The sequence below is a fragment of the Stenella coeruleoalba genome (genome assembly GCF_951394435.1).
Source record: "Stenella coeruleoalba genome assembly, chromosome: 9".
Lineage (NCBI taxonomy): Eukaryota > Metazoa > Chordata > Mammalia > Artiodactyla > Delphinidae > Stenella > Stenella coeruleoalba.
In genome coordinates, this window is record NC_137155.1 from 29,847,220 (window position 1) to 29,868,534 (window position 21,315).

Below are 21,315 nucleotides of genomic sequence, written 5' to 3' on the forward strand. Positions count from 1 at the left end.
TAATAACTTTAATAGCTCTGTAATAGTCCATTGAGATTACAAAACTATAATTCATTATTTAAATTGTTTTTCATTTATCTCCATTATAATGAAAAGAATAATGAACATTTTTGTGCAAATAAATTTTCCTTTTGTTTCTGTTGTGCATTTATAGAGTTATTCAGGTAAGTACAGTGAAAAATTTTGTGGCTCTTAAAGTCTGTTCTTAGAGTTGTATCAATTTATCCTGCTACCAGTATTTTGTGAGAGTTACGGATTTTCCATAATCTCATCAGCATTGAAAATTAATCAGATGAAATCTATTCTGAAGATCTTCTTGCATAATTGACTTCCCAAATAGAATAATGATCTTTATATACTTCTTTCTTTTTCACATCTTTATTGGAGTATAAATGCTTTACAGTGTTGTGTTAGTTTCTGCTGTACAACAAAGTGAATCAGCTATATGTATACATATATCCCCATATATATCCCCATATTCCCTCCCTCTTGCGCCTCCCTCCCACCCTCCCTATGCCACCCCTCTAGGTCGTCACAAAACATCGAGCTGATCTCCTTGTGCTGTGCAGCAGCTTCCCACTAGCTATCTGCTTTACATTTGGTAGTGTATATATGTCAGTGCTACTCTCTCACTTCGTCACAGCTAACCCTTCCCCCCTTGTGCCCTCAAGTCCATTCTCTACGTCTGTGTCTTTATGCCTGCCCTGCCACTAGGTTCATGAGTACCACTTTTTGAAATGCCATACATATGCATTAGCATATGGTATTTGTTTTTCTCTTTCTGACTTACTTCACTCTGTATGACAGAGTCTAGGTCCATCCACCTCACTACAAATAACTCAATTTTCTTCCTTTTTATGGCTGAGTAATATTCCATTATATATATGTGCCACATCTTCTTTATCCATTTTTCTGTCAGTGGACGTTTAGGTTGCATCCATGTCCTGGCTATTGTAAATAGTGCTGCAGTGAACATTGTGGTACATGACTCTTTTTGAATTATGGTTTTCTCAGAGTATATGCCCAGTAGTGGGATTGCTGGGTCATATGGTAGTTCTATTTTTAGTTTTTTTAAGGAAACTCCATACTGTTCTCCACAGTAGCTGTGTCAGTTTACATTCCCACCAACAGTGCAGGAGGGTTCCCTTTTCTCCACACCCTCTCTGGCACTTATTTTTTCTAGATTTTTTGATGATGGCCTTTCTGACCAGTGTGAGCTGATACCACATTGTGGTTTTGATTTGCATTTTTCTAATGATTAGTGATGCTGAGCATCTTTTCATGTATTTGTTGGCCATCTGTATATCTCCTTTGGAGAAATGTCTATTTAGGTCTTCCACCCATTTTTGAATTGGGTTGTTTGGTTTTGTGATATTTAGCTGCATGAGCTGCTTATATATTTTGGAGATTAATCCTTTGTCCATTGTTTCATTTGCAAATATTTTCTCCCATTCTGAGGGTTGTCTTTTCGTCTTGTTTATGGTTTCCTTTGCTGTGCAAAAGCTTTGAAGTTTCATTAGGTCTGATTTGTTTATTTTTGTTTTTATTTCCCTTACTCTAGGAGATGGGTCAAAAAGGATCTTGCTGTGATTTATGTCATATAGTGTTTTGCCTGTATTTTCCTCTAAGAGTTTTATAGTGTCTGGCCTTATTTAATCCATTTTGAGTTTATTTTTGTGTACGGTGTTAGGGTGTGTTCTAATTTCATTCTTTTACATGTATCTGTCCATTTCTCCCAGCACCACTTATTAAAGAGGCTGTCATTTCTCCATTGTATATTCTTGCCTTCTTTATCAAAGATAAGGTGACCATATGTGCGTGGGTTTATCTCTGGGCTTTCTATCCCGTTCCATTGATCTATATTTCTGTTTTTGTGCCAGTACTATCCTGTCCTGATTACTGTAGCTTTGTAGTATTTATAGTCTGAAGTCAGGGAGCCTGATTCCTGCAGCTCTGTTTTTCTTTCTCAAGATTGCTTTGGCTATTCAGGGTGTTTTGTGTTTCCATACACATTGTAAAATTTTTTGTTCTAGTTCTGTAAAAAATGCCATTGGTAGTTTGATAGGGATTGCATTGAACCTGTAGATTGCTTTGGGTGTAGTACAGCCATTTTCACAATATTGATTCTTCCAATCCAGGAGCATGGTATATCTCTCCATCTGTTTATGTTATCTTTGATTTCTTTCATCAGTGTTTTATAGTTTCCTGATTACAGGTCTTTTGCCTCCTTAGGTAGGTTTATTCCTAGGTATTTTATTCTTTTTGTTGCAATGGTAAATGGGATTGTTTCCTTAATTTCTCTTTCTGATCTTTCATTGTTACTGTATAGGAATGCAAGAGATTTCTGTGCATTAATTTTGTATCCTACAACCCTACCAAATTCATTGATTAGTTCTAGTAGTTTTCTGGTGGCATCTTTAGGATTTTCTATGTATAGTATCATGTCATCGGCAAACAGTGACAGTTTTACATCTTCTTTTCCAATTTGTATTCCTTTTATTTATTTTTCTTCTCTGATTGCTGTGGCTAGGGCTTCCAATACTATGTTGAATAATAGTGGCGAGAGTGGACATCCTTATCTTGTTCCTGACCTTAGAGGAAATGGTTTCAGTTTTTCACCATTGAGAATGATGTTCGCTGTGGGTTTGTGATATATAGCTTTTATTAGGTTGAGGAAGGTTCCCTCTATGCCCACTTTCTGGAGAGTTTTTATCATAAATGGGTGTTGAATTTTTTAAAAAAATTGTATTTATTTATTATTTATTTCTGGCTGCATTGGGTCTTTGTTGCTGTGCGCAGGCTTTCTCTAGTTGCAGCGAGCAGGGGCTACTCTTTGTTGCAGTGCCTGGGCCTCTCATTGTGGTGGCTTCTCTTGTTGCGGAGCATGGGCTCTAGGCACACGGGCTTCAAGTTGTGGCACGCAGGCTTCAGTAGTTGTGGCTTGCAGGCTCTAGAGTGCAGGCTCAGTAGTTGTGGTGCACAGGCTTAGTTGCTCCGTGCCATGTGGCATCTTCCCAGACAAGGGCTTGACCCAGTGTCCCCTGCATTGGCAGGCGGATTCTTAACCACTGTGCCACCAGTGAAGTCTCTATGATTTCTTTCCTTCTACTAACTTTGGGTTTTCTTTGTTCTTCTTTCTCTAATTGCTGTAGGTGTAAGGTTAGATTGTTTATTTGAGATTTTTCTTGTGTCTTGAGGTGAGTTTGAATTGCTCTGAACTTCCTTCTTAGAACTGCTTTTTCTGCATCCCATAGGTTTTTGGATCGTTGTGTTTTCGTTGTCATTTGTTTCTAGGTATTTTTAAATTTCTTCTTTGATTTCTTCAATGATCTCTTGGCTGTTTAGCAGCACGCTGTTTAGCCTCCATGTATTTGTGTTTTTTACAGTTTTTTTCCTGTAATTGATTTCTAAACTCATAGCATTGTGGTTGGAAGAGATGCTTGATACGATTTCAATTTTCTTAAATTTTCCAAGGCTTGATTTTTGTCCCAAGATGTGGTCTATTCTGGAGAACGTTCATGTGCACTTGAGAAGAAGTGTATTTTTCCGCTTTCAAGTGTAATGTCCTAAAGATATCAATTAAGTCTGTCTGGTCTATTATGTCATTTAAAGCTTGTGTTTCCTTATTGATTTTCTGGCTGGATGATCTATTGGTGTAAGTGGGATGTTAAAGTCCCCCAGTATTACTGTGTTACTGTCAATTTCTCCTTTTATGGCTGTTAGCATTTGCCTTATGTATTTTGAGGTGCTCCTTTGTTGGGTGCATAAATATTTATAATTGTTACACTTTCTTCTTGGATTGATCCCTTGATCATTATGTAGTGTCCTTCCTCATCTCTTGTAACAGTCTTTAATTTAAAGTCTATTTTATCTGATATGAGTATTGCTACTCCAGCTTTCTTGTGATTTCCGTTTGCATGGAATATCTTTTTCCATCCCCTCACTTTCAGTCTGTGTCCCTAGGTCTGAAGTGGGTTTCTTGTAGATAGCATATATAAGGATTTTGGTTTTATATCCGTTCAGCCAGTCTGTGTCTTTCGGTTGGAGCATTTAATCCATTTACATTCAAGGTGATTTTCGATATGTATGTTCCTATTACCATTTTCATGACTGATTTGGGGTTGTTTTTGTGGGTCTTTTTCTTCTCTTGTGTTTCCCTCTTAGAGAAGTTCCTTTAGCATTTGTTGTAAAGCTGGTTTAGTGGTGCTGAATTCTCATAGCTTTTGTTTGTCTGTAAAGCTTTTGATTTCTCTGTCAATCTGAATGAGATCCTTGCTGGGCAGAGTAATCTTGGTTGTAGTTTCTTCCCTTTAAATATGTCCTGCCACTCCCTTCTGGCTTGCAGAGTTTCTGCTGAAAGATCAGCTGTTAACCTTATGGGGATTCCCTTGTATGTTATTTGTTGCTTTTCCCTTGCTGCTTTTAATATTTTTTGTTTGTATTTAATTTTTGATAGTTTGATTAATGTGCGTCTCGGCGTGTTTCTCTTTAGGTTTATCCTGTATGGGACTCGCTGAGCTTCCTGGACTTGATTGACTATTTCCTTTTCTATGTTAGGGAAGTTTTTTACTGTAATCTCTTCAAATATTTTCTCAGTCCCTTTCTTTTTCTCTTCTTCTGGGACCCCTATAATTCAAATGTTGGTGCGTTTAATGTTCTCCCAGAGGTCTCTGAGAGTATCCTCAATTCTTTTCATTCTTTTTTCTTTATTCTACTCCCCACCAGTTATTTCCACCATTTTATCTTCCAGCTCACTTATCTGTTCTTTTGCCTCAGTTACTCTGCTATTGATTCCTTCTGGAGTATTTTACATTTCAGTTATTGTGTTGTTCATCACTGTTTGTTTGCTCTTTAGTTCTTCTAGATCTTTGTTAAACGTTTCTTATATTTTCTCCATTCTGTTTCTGAGATTTTGGATCATCTTTACTATCATTACTCTGAATTCTTTTTCAGGTAGCTTGCCTATTTTGTCTGCATTTATTTGATCTTGTACGTTTTTACCTTGCTTCTCTGTCTGTAACATATTATTTTGTCATTTCAGTTGTTTTTTTTGATGGTTGGGTTGGGGCTTTATTCCTGTCTTACTGGTTGTTTAGCCTGAGGCGTCCAGCACTGGAGTTTGCAGGCAGTTGGGTAGAGCCAGGTCTTGGTGCTGAGATGAGGACCTCTGGGAGGCCTCACTCCAATTAATATTCCCTGGGGTCTGAGGTTCTCCATTAGTCCAGCAGTTTGGGCTTGGCACTCCCACCACAGGAGCTCGGGCCAACCCTCGGCCTGGGAACCAAGATTCGGCAAGCTGCATGGTGTGGCAAAAAAAAAAAAAAAAAAGCAAGCAGTACAATAACAAAGAATAAAAAATAAAATAAAATTAGAAAGATAAAAAATATATTAGAAAAAATAAAAATATAATTGAAACAACTTCAACAAAGTAAAACAAAACCACAACAGAAAAAAGAAAATAAACAAATAAATAAATAAATTTAAGAAAAGGGAGGGAACAAGCCAAAAGGAGCAGAGCAGTAACAAAGTGTAAAGAATACAATAAAATTAGAAAAATAAAAGATTTATTAGAAAAAATAAAAGTATAAATGAATCAACAACAGGGTAAAATAGAACCCCAACCTAAAAGAAGAAAAAAGAAAGCCTTGACTAAGTGGGGCAGAGTTCAGGCAGGGTTTGGAACATAGGCAGGGGTGGGGTTTAGGGTGGGGCGGAGCCTAGGTGGGGGGTGACATTTCAGCGTGGGGCCTGATGTTTCAGTGTGGGGCAGGGTCTAGGCTCAAGACCCACGCCAGCTGGAAAAGGCTTTGTGGGCGGGGCCTAGGCTGGCGACGTTCAAGTGTAGGGCAGGGCCTCTGCTTAGGCCCCACCCAGAAGGGGAGAAATAGCACGTCCAAAGAAGGGCCTCTGGCGTGTGGGGTTCCAGAGTTTGGAGGTAAGGTCGTGGGTGAGGGCGTGTGGGTGGGGTTTAGGCCCAGCACGTTGGAGGGGGTCTCTGAGGTGTCTCCAAGCGTAGAGGTAAGGCCCTGGGTGGGGGTGTAGGGGCGGGGCTTGGGTTCTGCGGGCAGGAGGGAGGCTCTGAGGGCAGAGGATTAGGCCCGGGAGCCCAAGAGGCTCCCCGGTGCCTAAGTGGACAGGGAAAGCCTGGCCCCGTTCCCTTCCATTCCTTCACGCCCCTCCCCCACTGTCTCCCCCAGGGTCTCCCCCATCTCGTGGGTGGGTCCCACTGGGTGTAGGAACTCCTCCCCTCCCCCAGCCGCCCCTCAGGGCCGCCAGTCCAGGGCCGCCAGTCCTTTCCCGCCTCCACTTCTCCTCCCCCGTCCCTTCCACCCAGGCCCCATGTCCTACCCGGTCGCTGGGGGTTCCTCCCGTCCCCTTAGGTGTCTGTGGTCCCCCACCGGTGCCAGCTAGGTGCCCTAGTTGTGCGGGAGATGCGAATTCCGAGTCCTCGTAGCCTGCCATCTTGACTCTGCTCCCCTCTCTTTATATACTTCTGAAATGTTATGATCAGGCCAAAGCTGTAAGGGAGATAGAGTGAGTAACATATGTATATATGTAATATATGTATATGTACACACAAACATACACACACACCCAAGATACATTTATTGAGTGCCTAAAGAAACTTTCCTAGGGATACATACATGTCAAGACTATAGGAACTCTGTGAACTTCTAAAAAGGAATGCAATCCCTGTATCCAAGATAATCACCATCTAGTAAGAGAAGTCACTATGATTTCAGAGCTAGGAGTGTGAAGATATTTTAGGTGATGAAGGAGAAGGAGGAATAGAGTATTATGGTACAAAGATTTCTAACTTAAGTAAGTAGATCCCTTGGGAAAAGGGATAAGTCTGTTACATTAGATCTAGAAAAGAAATACACCAAGAAGATGTTTTTAACAGGCATAAAATTGTACTCTTTTGGGATATGTTTGGATTATAGGACATTTTGTGAAGATAACGGATAGTTCAAAACAATACTAGTAAAAATGTCAATACCATTTATTGCATGTTTATTATATAGCAAGCATTGTTTTAAGTCATTTACTTCTATTAACTCATTAATCTCCTCAGAAGCCAGTGAGGTAAGCACCACTGTCCTTATTTTTAAATGAGAAAACTGAAACACAGAGAGGTTAAATACCTTGGCCATAGTCACACAGCTAGTTTGTGCAGAGTGGGCCTCAAGTCTGAAATTAAAGAGCAAGATGACAGTTGGAGAGAGGAGTTTGGTCATCAGAATGCAGTTAGAAAGGCTATTTTTAGCGATTTAGGAAATAATTTAAATTAAAATATGAAGAAAAATGTAAATACAGATTTTTCTCTTTTCGTACCTAAGAGACTGTAGTAATTATTACAGTGCTTTTAAAAAGATATGATAATGAAGCCTTCTCATCTGGTGCCCTCAGAATGAGTTTAATGACCTATATTCTGTGTCCCCAGCTGCTTAGCCACTTTTGTCTGATTTTTTTGTGCAATTTCCTCTTCCTTTGATGCACTAATCCAAACATATATGTATAGCTTCCTCTTCTTTGTATACTAAAGGATTCCTACCATCTTGTTATATAAACAAGAAAGGAAACACCAATTCAACCTAGTCGTAACCCAGTTAGCATTACAGACCATGGAGCTTTTCTTTTTAGAAAGATTTAAACTATCCTAATAGTCATAAAGAGCCAATATTTTAAAAATTGAATTACTTCCACCCAAATGTACCTGTAATTAGACACAATTTTTAAAAATTCTATTTGATGCCTCATTTAAGAAACCATAAGAGTCTGTCCCTCCCCAAATTACTGCTTTTAACTTATTTGGAAAATTAAGTGTTTATTGTAGAATAGTTGGAAAGTACAGAAAAGTAGAAAGTAGAAGAAAGCTTAAGTCACTCATCTTACATTTAAGGAGCAACTGCTAGAAGCATTAACATTTTGATGGATAGCTTTCAGCCTTTTCTGTACATAGGAATATTTTTAAATTAAAATGGAAGCATAATATACATGTAACTGTTTCCCTTAATACTGTATAATGAACATTGTTGCACGTCTTTAACTGTCCTTCTATAGCATCATTTCCTAAAATAAATAGAATTCATTGTTAGTATAGTATGTTAACCCAGTTATTGTACTTCTGGAGTGCATTTAGTTTCGTCGTATATAGTATTGCAGTTAATATCCTTGTCACTACATCTTTTTATGCAGAACCATCATTATTTCTTTAAGTTAAAATCCTGGAAGTAGGGGCTTCCCTGGTGGCACAGTGGTTAGGAATCTGCCTGCCAATGCAGGGGACATGGGTTTGGGCCCTGGTCCAGGAAGATCCCACATGCCACAGAATAAGTAAGACCGTGCACCACAGCTACTGAGCCTGTGCTCTAGAGCCTGCGAGCCACAACAACTGAGCCCGCATGCCACAACTACTGAAGCCCGCGCACCTAGAGCCCATGCCCCGCAACAATAGAAGCCACTGCAATGAGAAGCCCTCACACCTCATCGAAGAGTAGCCCCCGCTTGCTGCAACTAGAGAAAGCCCACGTGTAGCAACGAAGACCCAGCACAGCCAAAAATAAATTTAAAAAAAAATCCTGGAAGTAGAATTTCTAGTATATATGTCATTGAAACTTTTGAAACATGCTGTCAAGAGAGCATGTCCAGAGAGGCCATACTAATGTAGATCCTATCAGCAATATGTGACAGTGCCTGCCTCCACAGTTTCTAACTTAAAGGTGTGGCTAATTTTGTAAGTAAAAAATGATATCCTGTTGTTGTTTCGGTTTGCATTTATTTGATTGCTGGTGAAGTTGAACTTTAAAAAATATTTATTAGCTATTAGTCTTTTGAAATAGAGTTTTATCCTTCTGAAGCTAAATACATGAAATATGTTAAGAGAAAGCATCCTAAAATATATTTCATATTTAAAATTGGTTTAATTAAGTTTTAGGTTGTGTACCAGTGAGAAAAGTTAAGTTTTTTCTGAGTTACTGCTTGGTGTAACTTTAAACATTTTTTCCTTGAATGGATTTTAGGCCAAAAAAGTCTAGTAGTAGCCAATGATTATTGGTCTTTTATGATGCCTTCAATTTTTCACTTTAAAGTATAATATTCTAGTAGCTAAGTCTTTATACTTAGAATGATTATTTCCTAAAGAGGTAAATTTCTGCAAACAAAATTGCTGAGTTAGAGAGACCGTAAACGATCCAGCATGCTGTTCAATTGCCCTTCCTAAGCGTAGCATTCCATGTGCTGTTGGCTGTCCATATCTGCAGGTTTCACCTCCATGAATCAACCAGCTGTGGATCAGATGTATATGGGACTTGTACATATAAGGGACTTGAGCACCCATGGACTTCGATATCTGGGGTGGCTCCTGGAACCAGTCCTTCATGAGTACTGAGGGACCACTGTACTCTGCCTTTTCCCCCTCTTAGTAGGGAGACGCTAATCATTTGCTACCAAAGGCCAGTCTTTTCGCCTGTGTACTGCATCCCATCCTGTCTTTTCTGTTTAAGGTCTTAGCTCCAGCGGTTGTCCCCTTCCATTAATTTTTCCTTTTCTAGATCTTCCCACACATCACAGCATATAAGCATGTTGTTATTTTCCCCATCTTAAAAAATGAAACAGAGAAACTTTCCTAACCCCACATTCACTTCTAGCTTTTTCTTAGTACCCCTTCCTTTATTACAAAACCATGCCTCCCTTTTTTTTTTTTGTCTCCATTCACTCTTGAACTATTCATATGAGCTTTAATACCTACCACTGAAACTGCTCTTTTCAGAGTCACCAGTAATTGTCTTGTTGCGAAATCCAGGGGTTAGTTTCCTCACCTTACTTGACCTTGGAGCAGTGTTTGATACACATGACTGCTCTTGTCAGCACTCTTCTGCTTTTCCTCCTTTTTACTCCCCTTCACTGCTTTCTCCTCATTTCCCCAACCTCTAAATGTTGGACTGTTTCAGAGATCAGTCCTGAATCATCTTCTCTGTCTGTACTAAGTAGTTTCATCTAGTTTCATGGCTTTAAATACTATCTATGTGCTGCTCTTTCCCAAATATATACTTCCACCTGGAACACTACTCTAAACTCTGAAACTCATACATCCAGCTGCCAAGTTGACACCTCCACTTGGATGTGTAATAAGCACCTCAGATATAACAGGTACAATAATGAACTCCTAATCCCATCACCCCACACCCCCCCACACAAAACAACTTTCCTTCCTTTAGTCTTTGCCATTCCAAGAATGGTAGTTCTAGCATTCCAGTCGTTTATGCTCAAAAACTTTGGAGTCATTGTTGAATTCTCTCTTCCATAATCCACATACGATCCATCAGCAAATATTTTTGCACCACCATCACCTCCTAAATTTAAACCTGGAGATTTGCAAGAGTCTTCGTGCTCCACCTCTTGCCTCCTGTAGTTTATTTCTCCATAGAGCAGCCAGAGTGATCCTTTTGAACTATAAGTCAAATCACTTCATTCCTCTGCTCACAACTTTCCAGTAGTTTCTTTCCTTCTGACCCGAAGTGAAAAACAAATTCCTTAGTTGATCTGGCCTCCAGTACCTCTCTGACCTCATGTCTTACTCCCTGCCCTGTTACTCACTGTGCTTCAGTAACACTGGCCATCTTGTTATCCCTTGAGCACACTGGGCACACCTGTGCATCTTTCTGTCCTCTCTACCAGGAGCACAGTCTCTCTCAGATATTTGCATGGCTAGTTCGTTCATCTTCTCTAAAACTCAGCTTAATACCACCTTAGTAATGAAGCCTCCACTGAATGTTCTGCCTAAAATAGTGATACCAGTTCCCCTTACTGGTGTGACCTCAAGCATCTGCTTATCATCTCGTATTCTCATTTTCTTCATTTGCTGAATGAACCTATTAAATAGTACAGCAGTACCTCATGGGGATATCATGAGGATTAATGAGGTGATGTATGTGAAGTGTTTATATAGTTCCTTGGACCACCGTAGTTAGTATTTATTTTCTTCCTTGTCCTTATAAGGAACTTCCTTGTTATCAGTTCTCCCTTTCTACTCTTGGATTTTTTAATTTATTTTTTATTTTTTTGTGTATTCATTGCTTTTTTCTTTCACAAATATATTTATTTATTTATTTTTACTTTCAGCTGTGTTGGGCCTTTGTTCCTGCACACAGGCGTTATCTAGTTGTGGTGAGCGGGGGCTACTCTTTGTTGCGGTGCGCAGCCTTCTCATTGCGGTGGCTTCTCTTGTTGCGGAGCACGGGCTCTAGGTGCGTGGGCTTCAGTCGTTGTGGCACACGGGCTCAGTGATTGTGGCTCGCAGGCTCTAGAGCACAGGCTCAGTAGTTGCGGTGCATGGGCTTAGTTGCTCTGCAGCGTGTGGGATCTTCCCAGAACAGGGATGGAATCCATGTCCCCTGCACCGGCAGGCAGATTTCTAACCACTGTGCCACCAGGGAAGTCCCTCTTGGATGTTTTTAAAACTTACTGATTTATTTATCATCTTTCCAGTTTCTATTATTGGTTCAGTTTTGGTAAATTTTATTTTGTTAAAATTTTCAGAATTTTATATCATGATGTTCAGAGAATTTCTTTTAATATCTTTTAAATCTCTTTTCATCTCTAGTTATCTTTTGCTTTTTGTTATCGTAACTTTTATTTTTTTGTCTCTTAAATCATCCTTGCCAAAGCTTTATCAATTTTGTTAGTCATTAAGTGTTTGTTTTTCTTTGTTGATCCTCTGTTGTACCTTTGCCATCTAGCTCATTAATTTCTGTTTTTATCTATATTATTTTGTTTCTTCTACCTTCTTTGGGTTTGTGATGATCTTTTCTTACTCTTTTGTAAAATCAGCTTTATTGATGTATCATTAACAAATAAAATTCTGAGATATTTCAAGTGTACATTGTGGTGATTTGATACCGTATTTTGATAATGTATACCTTGCGGAAGGATTTCCCCCGTGTTGTTAATTAATATATCCATCACCTCATGTATTTATCTTTTTGTGTGTGTGTGTGAACATTTAAGTTATACTCTCTTAACAAATTTCAGTTATATAATACAGTGTTATCAACTATAATCACCATGTTTTACAGTAGATACTCAGATTTTATTAATCTTACAGCTGAAAGTTTGTACCCTTTTACCAACCTCTCCCTATTCCTCCTCCTCGCCCCTGGGAACCATGTTCTAGTCTCTATTTCTATGAGTTTGACTTTTTTTTTTTTTTTTTAAGATTCTACATATAAGTGATACCTCCAGTATTTGTCTTTCTGTGTCTGGCTTATCTCACTTAGCATAATGCTCTCAGGATCCATCCATGTTGTTGCAAATGGCAAGATTTCTTAACCTCTCATGGCTGAACGGTATTCCACTGTGTATATGTATACACCACATCTTCTTTATCCATTCATTTATTGATGGACACTTAGCTCATGTCCATATCTTGATTACTTGTGCTGCAGTAAACATGGGAGTACAGGTATCTCTTCAAGATTCTGTTTTCATTTCCTTTTGATACATTCCTGGAAGTGGGATTGCTGGATCATATGGTAGTTCTATTTTCAATATTTTGAGGAAACTCCATTCTGTTTTCCATAATGACCGTATCAGTTGACACTCCCACAGCAGTGCACAGGGGTTCCCTTTTCTCCACATCCTCATCAACACTTATCTTTTTTGTTTGTTTGTTTTTTTGCGGTACGCGGGCCTCTCACTGTTGTGGCCTCTCCCGTTGCAGAGTACAGGCTCACGGGCCCAGCCGCTCTGCGGTATGTGGGACCTTCCCGGACCAGGGCACGAACCCATGTCCCCTGCATCGGCAGGCAGACTCTCACTGTGCCACCAGGGAAGCCCAACACTTATCTTTTTGATGATAGTCATTTTTTTTTTTAAGATGATAGCCATTATGACAGATGTGAGGTGATATCTTGTGATTTTGATTTGCATTTTCCTGATGATAAGTGATGTTGAGCACCTTTTTATGTACCTGTTGGCCATTCGTATGTCTTTTTTTGAAAAATGTCTATTCTATTCCTCTGATTATTTTTCAATCACGTTTGTTTTTTGGCTGTTGAGTTCTCTATATATCTTGGATATTAACTCCTTATCAGATATATGATTTGCAGATATTTCCTCCCATTCAGTATGTTGCCTTTTCATTTTGTTGCTGGTTTCCTTTGCTGTGCAGAAGGCTTTTAGTTTGGTGTAGCCCCGCTTCTTTATCTTGCTTTTGCTTTTTTTTTTTACTTTTTTTTTTTTTTGGTGTCAAATCCAAAAATCGTTGTCAAGATTGATGTCAAGGGCTTACCCCCTATGTTTTCTCCTAGGATTTTTACAGTTTCAGGTCTTACATTCAAGTCTTTAATCTATTTAGAATGATTTTTGTATATGGTATAAGATAGGGTTCCAGTTTCATTCTTTTGATCTACGTGGGACAGTAAAAAGAACACAGCTAGACAGGTCTTCTCAGCACATGTGGAGTTTCTGGTTCTCTTCTTTAGAAGTGTTTTCTCTCTCCTCAGGACATTCTCACAGTTTCTGTGTGAGTGCCCTTAGGTCTGTAAACCTCACTTGAACTTCTGTAGCATCTCTAGGCTTGATGATAGTATCATTATTATTGTATAGTCAGTGATGAATATTTTGGAGCTTGCTCACCAGTAGCTTGCAAATACAGAAGTGTTTCTAAAAAATCAAAGTGGAACATATTATGAATTTTGTTTCTTTAAAAATTTTTAATCTTCTCAGTTCTGACAGCATCAGCAGTGATGAGGAAGAGCTGAGGACTTTGGGAAGCAGTGGTAGTGAAAGCAGCACTCCAGAGAACATCGGGCCTCCTTTCATCATGGATGAGAATAGTTGGTTCAACAAGTGTAAGAGAGTTAAACAAAAGTATCAACTAACACTGGAACAGAAGGTATTTATCAGTTGTCAAAAGTCATTTAATTTGGTTCTAGTACTACCTTTAGACTGTCACTACCAAAAGACCTTTTAGCTGTATAGAAGTATTTACCTATTGCTACTTCCTTTCTGTTCTTGGATTGTCCTCCTTTTAATTAAAAATCAGGGCCTGGGCTTCCCTGGTGGCACAGTGGTTGAGAGTCCGCCTGCCGATGCAGGGGACACGGGTTCGTGCCCCGGTCCAGGAAGATCCCACATGCCGCGGAGCGGCTGGGCCCGTGAGCCATGGCCGCTGAGCTTACGCGTCCAGAGCCTGTGCTCCGTAACAGGAGAGGCCACAACGGTGAGAGGCCCGCGTACCGCAAAAAACAAACAAACAAAAAAATCAGGGCCAGTTTTAGGAGAGGCTTTTGTTTCTTAAATAATTTTATGTTTTAATATATATAATAAGCCATTTATTCTTCTGTATGCAGTTTCATTTGTCTGAGGTATTAGTTTCTATGATTAATTTTATAAAGGATTATTTGGTTTATGAAAATGCAGTAATTGCCTAAGAAATTCCATATATGTGTCTCACTCTTTTTTTTTTTTAAATCAGGTATTTTAGCAGCTCTTGTGGGTTAAGCGCTGTAGTAGGCAAAGTGGGGTACATAACAGAATGGAATATAAACTCTATCATCTTGAGTTGTAACCTCTTCTTTTTCACTGTATGATTTATTTTCCTTCCAACCCTTCCTTTCAAATTATCATTATTCATAGATGAGCTGTGTAGGGAGAGCCCAATTGAATTATCCATAGAATTATCAGAACAATAAAAAATACACTGAGGAAAATGGTTACAAAGGAAATTTACAAATATGAAGAGATTTCCTGTAGACAAACAGCTGCTAGTTAGAAATATAAAGAAAACTTTAATACCCTGTTAAAGGAGAATTCTGGTACCAGCTACCAGCCGGAAGTCACGCTATGATAACTGAAAGCCTTTACATTGCAAAAATCTGAAAATGCCAAGTAGGATAAAATTTGAAAGAGTTTCATACAGAGCTGCTCTCTCAAAGAATAGGAGCTCACTAAGGACTGTAAACAAAGAAGGGCCTAAAAAATAGGAGCTCACTAAGGACTGTAAACAAAGAAGGGCCTCACTAAGGACCGTAAACAAAGAAGGGCCTGGAATAAGTCATGAGTTACAGTCACTGCAGGCTTCTGGGGTGGGGGTGAGGGGCCATTCCCTTAACCTAGGTACTTGTGTTTTAATACCAACCGGGGAGCAGCAAACCTAGGCCCGCTATCATTCGAGTTGGAAACTGAACCTAGAAGGCAGGATGCGCTGCAAAACGGCAGAGTAAGCACAGAAATTGACAAATAAACCTTGACTACATGAAACAGCAACAGCAATATTAGTGACCATTATGGGGTGGCAGTGTTGTTCTGGGATATGATTAACAACTTGCTTTGCAGAGGAATTAGATAAGCCCTGATTTGTAGCATTTGCTGATTTCTCTGGGATGAATACTCCCATCATGGCCAACTTAAAACTACCAATTTGATGTCACTGAATGTAGAATCAGGAAGAGAGGCACAGTAGCACACCATTATATAGTTTTTCTACCAGGCAGACACAGTAAATGTAAATGACTTGAAGAGCACAGATTGTAATAGTAAAATATAGTAAAACACTTGGGAAACGATAGGTTTTGTAGTTATTCTGTTTTTTGATATAATTTACTTAATGGTAAGTTTATAAAATTTAATTTTTTATAATAGCAGTGTTTTAACAGCTGAATTACAAAATATCTGAAGCTTAACAATTAGTTCAGGCTTCAGCCTTCCCTGGGAAGTAAAATGGAACTAAAACACTATCTAATAGTGTCAGAAAGAGAGAGAGAGGGTGATTGAAGCTAAAGCCTTTTGAGGTCTTTGTGTTACAGCAAAGGAGTATAGACATATTTTTTAATGTGTATTCCTGTTTCCAAAGTTGCAGTTAAAAGAAATAGAATATTTAGCTTTTAAACTAATAATAAGAAAGAAACAAAATAAGGAAAATTGATTAACACAATAGCAAAGAGCAAATGAGAAAAAATAAGGATGGTATAAAGAAAACACAAAATAAAGTGGTAGAAATAAATCTCAATACAACCAAAAGAGTCAACATCACCATAAAAGTAAATGGTGTAAACTTGCCAGTTAAGACAAACTCTTGGGAATTCCCTGGCAGTCCAGTGGTTAGGGCTCTGTGCTCTCACTGCCGAGGGCCCGGGTTCAACCCCTGGTTAGGGAGCTAAGATCCACAAGCCTCATGGTGAGGCCAAAAAATAATAATAATAATTTTAAAATTAAGAGAAAAAAGACAAACTCTTAAATTTATGTTTTAAATCATTAATTTTAGTTATATGCCGTCTGTAAGAGGCATACATAAAAGAGGGACACAAAAAAGTTGAAACTAGGAGTATAAAAATAGAGTAGGCAAATACTAACCAAAATAATTCTATATCGGTATCATTCAAGATAGACATTAAGGCAAAAAGCATCATTAAGACTAAAGAAAGAATTGCCTTTTTAAAAAAGAACAATTCATCAGGAATGTTGTTTAACAGTGCTGAACTTACATGCATTTAACAATGTAGCCATGAAAAATATGAGATAGAAATTGTTAGAATATCCATGAGAAATGGATAAATCCATAATTATAGTAGAAAATTTTAACATCCTAATAATTACAGATTAAACAGACAAAAAATTGATAAGGATGTAATGAACAACACAGCTAGTAAGCTCAATCTAAAATATGTTAAATGCTAACAATTAGAACACACATTCTTTTCAAGCACACATGGGACAACTATTCAGTTTTTATGGACTATGCTAGATCACAAAACAAATGCCGTTAAATGCCAAAGAAATGATGTAATAGTGATCACAATGCAATAAAGTTAGATTCAATAGAAAAATTTTACCACACCCTGAAGTACACCAATGGGGATTTAAAAAAAATAAAGTCTTCTAAATTTTGGGTCAAAAAAGAAATGTGGAAATACTTAGAAGTGAACAGGAATGAAAACAATGCATACTCTTAGTACTAAGTTGCAACTTGTTCAGTGCTTGGAGAATTACTTATCTTAGAAAAGAAAGAATGAAAATTAAAGAGCTAAGCATCCAAGAAGTAAAAAAACCAAACCAGTTCAAAATAAGAAAAATAAGAGCAGATATTAATGAAATAGAGATACAGAATTAATAAAACCAAAAGCTGATTATCTGTAAAAACTAATGAAATATACAAATCTCAACCATAATTAAATTTAAAAGAGTTAAGGCACAGATAGACAATTTTAAGAATTAAAAGAGACTAGACAGGGACTTCCCTGGTGGTCCAGTGGTTGAGAATCTGCCTTCCAATGCAGGGGATACAGGTCCAATCCCTGGTTGGGGAACTAAGATCCCACATGCCGCAGGGCATCTGAACCCGTGCGCCACAACTAGAGTGCCTGTGTTGTGCAACTACAGAGCCCACGTGCACTGGAGCCCGCATGCAACAACTACAGAGCCCACATGCTCCGGAGCCCGCGTGCCACAACTACAGAGCCTGTGCACCCTGGAGTCCGCGCACCACACAAAGCCTGCGAGCCGCAACGAAAGATCCCGTGTGCCGCAGCTAAGACCCAATGCAGCCAAAATTAAATAAATAAATATTAAAAAAAAAAAAGAAGAGGCAGCATAACTATAAATGCAGTGGAGACCCCCCATAATTATTAACGAATAACTTTACCAATTTTATGTCAACACCTTAGAAAACTTAGATGAAGAATTTTTATAAATATTACTTCTCAAAACTAATAGACCTATAATCATTGAAAAAATTAAGCAAGTAGTTTAAAATCTATTCCCTCCTCTCCCCAGAATCACCACACTTGTTTGGTTTTTGAGGTAAATGATACCAAATGTTCAAAAGGCAGTAATTCCTATTTTATACTGACTGTTCTTGAGAATAGGAAAAGAAGGGATATTTTCCAATGAGTTTAGGAAGTCAGTATAACTTTGATACTCATGTAAAGTCACGTGAATTAATACAGGATGTGATTAATATAAAAACCATAGTACGAACCATTTGGTGTTATCTAGTAAATGTGGAGATATGTGTGGCCCGTGGCCCAGCGACTCTGCTCCTAGTCATGTCTCCTAGAAACTCTCAGATGTGTGTCCCAGGTGTCTCATAACTGACTGTTCACAGGAATATTGTTTATATTAAGAAAAATCTAAAATGATCCATATGGCCATTGATAGGAGAGTGAATAAATAAGCTGTAGTATGCATGCAACAGAATACTATCCACGATTGAGAGTGATGAATGAACTACAGTTAGACTCATCACTGTAGATGAAAAAGCAAGTTTCAAAAGAATATAGATAAAACCCATCCAAACTAAATATATTGTTTTTTTTGTTTTTTTGTTTTTGTGGTACGTGGGCCTCTCACTGTTGTGGCCTCTTCCGTTGCGGAGCACAGGCTCCGGACGCGCAGGCTCAGTGGCCATGGCTCACGGGCCTAGCTGCTCTGCGACATGTGGGATCTTCCCAGACCGGGGCATGAACCCATGTCCCCTGCATCGGCAGGCGGACTCTCAACCACTGCGCCACCAGGGAAGCCCAATATATTGTTTAAGATGACATACATTTGTGGTAATGCTAGAAGGGAAAGCAAGGGGATGATAAACACAAATCTCAGGGTATTGTTATCTTTGCAAAGGAGGCAGGGGATGTGATCAGGGAAAGACATTATAGGGGCTCTGAAAGTATTGCTGGTTGATCTAAGTGCTGGGTATTTAAGTATTGTTTAATTACTGATGTTTATAAATAATCATATTTATATAGTTTCTGTTAAGCTGTGTATACCTACCGAATTTCATTTGTAAAAATTAACTTTAGTTTTTGAGATTTTTATTATGGAAAAAGCAAATATTTGAGAATTGTCAGGAAAAAAATCTGAAAAAGAAGTTCGGTAACAGGAACAGTGTTAGTTACTATTAACATGTATCATGAAGCCAAAATAGCTAAAGCAGTTTGTTAATGGCACATGAAAAGGATAAGAAATGGAACAGAAGAATACTCTAAGAAAAAAAGATTCTAATTGATATCCTGAGAGGAATTTTAAAGCACACTGATCTAAAAAGAATAGGATGCCATGAGAAGGGAACAGTCAGAAAACACACAAAAAAAACTGGAAATGAAAAATAAGATTCCCTGAGTTCAAAAATTTAGTATAAGGATTTGGAGGATAAATCCAGTGAAGACTCCCAGAAAGCAGAGCAAAAGGACAAAGAAACAGTAAATGGGTGAAAAGATAAGAGAGGATCTGTTCAAAAAGTCTCATATCTATTAGGTGTCTGCTGATAATAATAGCTAGGAATTATACATTGCATACAGGGTACCAGCTAGTATTCTAAGCACTGTATTAATTCATTTGATCTTCCCAGCTAGGTACCCTTATTGTTCCCACTTTTTTAGATGATGAAAATAAGGCACAGAGAGATTAAGTAATTTACCCAAGGACACTTAGTTTATAAGTAGTAGAACTGAGTATGACACGATATAATCCCTAAGCCTGCAGGCCTAACCTAGACAGTATACTGCTTCCCACTAATTTGTTAATGCTAAAATGTTAATAAGTGTTTTTGAACAATAATCACAGAGAGGCAGCTTTATAATTGATCATTCTGTAATTAGGTCTGTATTTTGAAGCTAGGAGGCATTGAGAGTGTTTATCACTATTGTGGAGCTTAGAAATTATAATGTTGTAATGAAGTTTTACCTTAAATTACAAACATATTTTATTGAACTTTAGAGAAGAGCTTTAAATAATGGAAAACATATATTAAATTTTTAATTCAATTAAAGCTTTTTTTTCTATTTCTTCAGTGATACTTTGAAATTGTTTCATTACAATATAGATAAGAATAACATTTAAGCTACTCAGCATTTGTCTTCAAGATACATATTAGAGTTTTGCACTTGCTATATGTTGGTGATCTGTATTTCCAGGGTTATCTTGAAGAACTCTTACGACTTCGAGAGAACCAGCTGTCTGAATCTGTCGCTCAGAATAAAATACTACTACAGAGGATTGAAGATTCTGATCTGGCTCATAAATTGGAGAAGGAACAGCTAGAATATATAATTGTGGAGCTTCAAGATCAGCTGTAAGTGAGTCCTTTTGGAAAAATTTTGGCAGTAAAGTTAAGAAAAATGGCATGTGTGGCATAGGATTCAGGTTCCAAGAAGTCTGATTGCCTTCTGTTTAGTTCTTTTTCACTTACTCTTTTTAAAAAGTTTCCTTTTTTCTTATAAAAGTAATCATGGTCACTGTAGAAACTTTACAAAATATGGGAAGAAAATAAAAATCACCTTCAGTTGTGCTATCCAGAGTTAACGCGATAACTTGGTGTGTATTATTCCAAATGCACATGCATATTTTTAAAGTATTTATTTAGTGATTGATTGATTGATGCAAAAAGATGGTATATAAGGTCATCTATTCGAAGTACACTGTACTATTTAAGTACAGTGCCATTATAGAAACTGTTTGTTACCAGGTTGTGCCAGGATGTCACTAAGCACAGTTTAGTAGAGCTGACTTTTTTTCATAGCAAGACTTTTTTTGATGAAGAAAACTGTGTATTGATCTACATTCTGGTACAGCTCCTTAACTTATCACTGTTCAAATCACTTGCACTAACCATACCATTTTGTCAAACTTAATTTTATCAATTAGTTGTTTATGGTGAAAATCTTCTCATATTAATATTTACTTAATCTTAAGGATGACTTTTAAATTTTTTACTTTGAAATAATTTCAAACTTTCAGAAAAGTTGCAAGGATAGTACAAAATAATTCCCACATGCCCCTTCTTAGATTCACCAATTTTCAGCATTTTCCACATGTCATAATTCTCTCCCTCTGCTCGTATATACAAACATTATTTTTTGAACTACCTGAGAGGTTGCATACATCATTATCTCTTTACCCCTTAGTACTTCAGTGTGTTTTTCCTAAGAACAATGGCATTATCTTAAATACCCACACTTTGGATCTGATTTTAAGAAATTTAAATCAGTAAAATACTTCTTTTACCTGTAACTCATATTTCACTTTCATCAATTGTCCAAGTAGTGTTTCTTATTGCTTTTGCTTTTTTGGTACAGGATCCAATCCAGGATCACATTTTGCATTTGGCTGTCATTCTCTTTAGTCACTCTTAACTTAGAATAGTTTTTCAGTGATTGTCTCACATGAGATTGTTATTTCTGAGAACGCAGGCTAGTAATTTTATAGACTATCCGTCAATTTGAGTTTGTTTGCTTTTCCTTGTGATTAGAATGAGCTTATCCATTTGTGGCTGGAATATAGCGTAAGCAGTGTGTCCTCAGGATATCACATGCAGAG

General features: G+C 37.9%; 1 protein-coding gene across 7 annotated transcripts in view; it reads left to right on the forward strand.

Annotated features, from left to right (window-relative positions):
- The window catches only part of RUNDC3B (RUN domain containing 3B), a 147,743-nt gene that overhangs the window by 86,339 nt on the left and 40,089 nt on the right, over nt 1-21,315 (forward strand). For all 7 annotated transcript variants that reach the window (XR_013829877.1, XM_079932197.1, XM_079932199.1 and 4 more), the window contains 2 exons: nt 13,729-13,897; nt 19,914-20,071. Coding sequence is in view for 6 of the 7 variants with exons in the window: in XM_079932197.1 (XP_079788323.1) it covers nt 13,729-13,897; nt 19,914-20,071 (327 nt within the window). In the remaining variant the exon portion in view is untranslated. The remainder of the gene's footprint in view (nt 1-13,728; nt 13,898-19,913; nt 20,072-21,315) is intronic.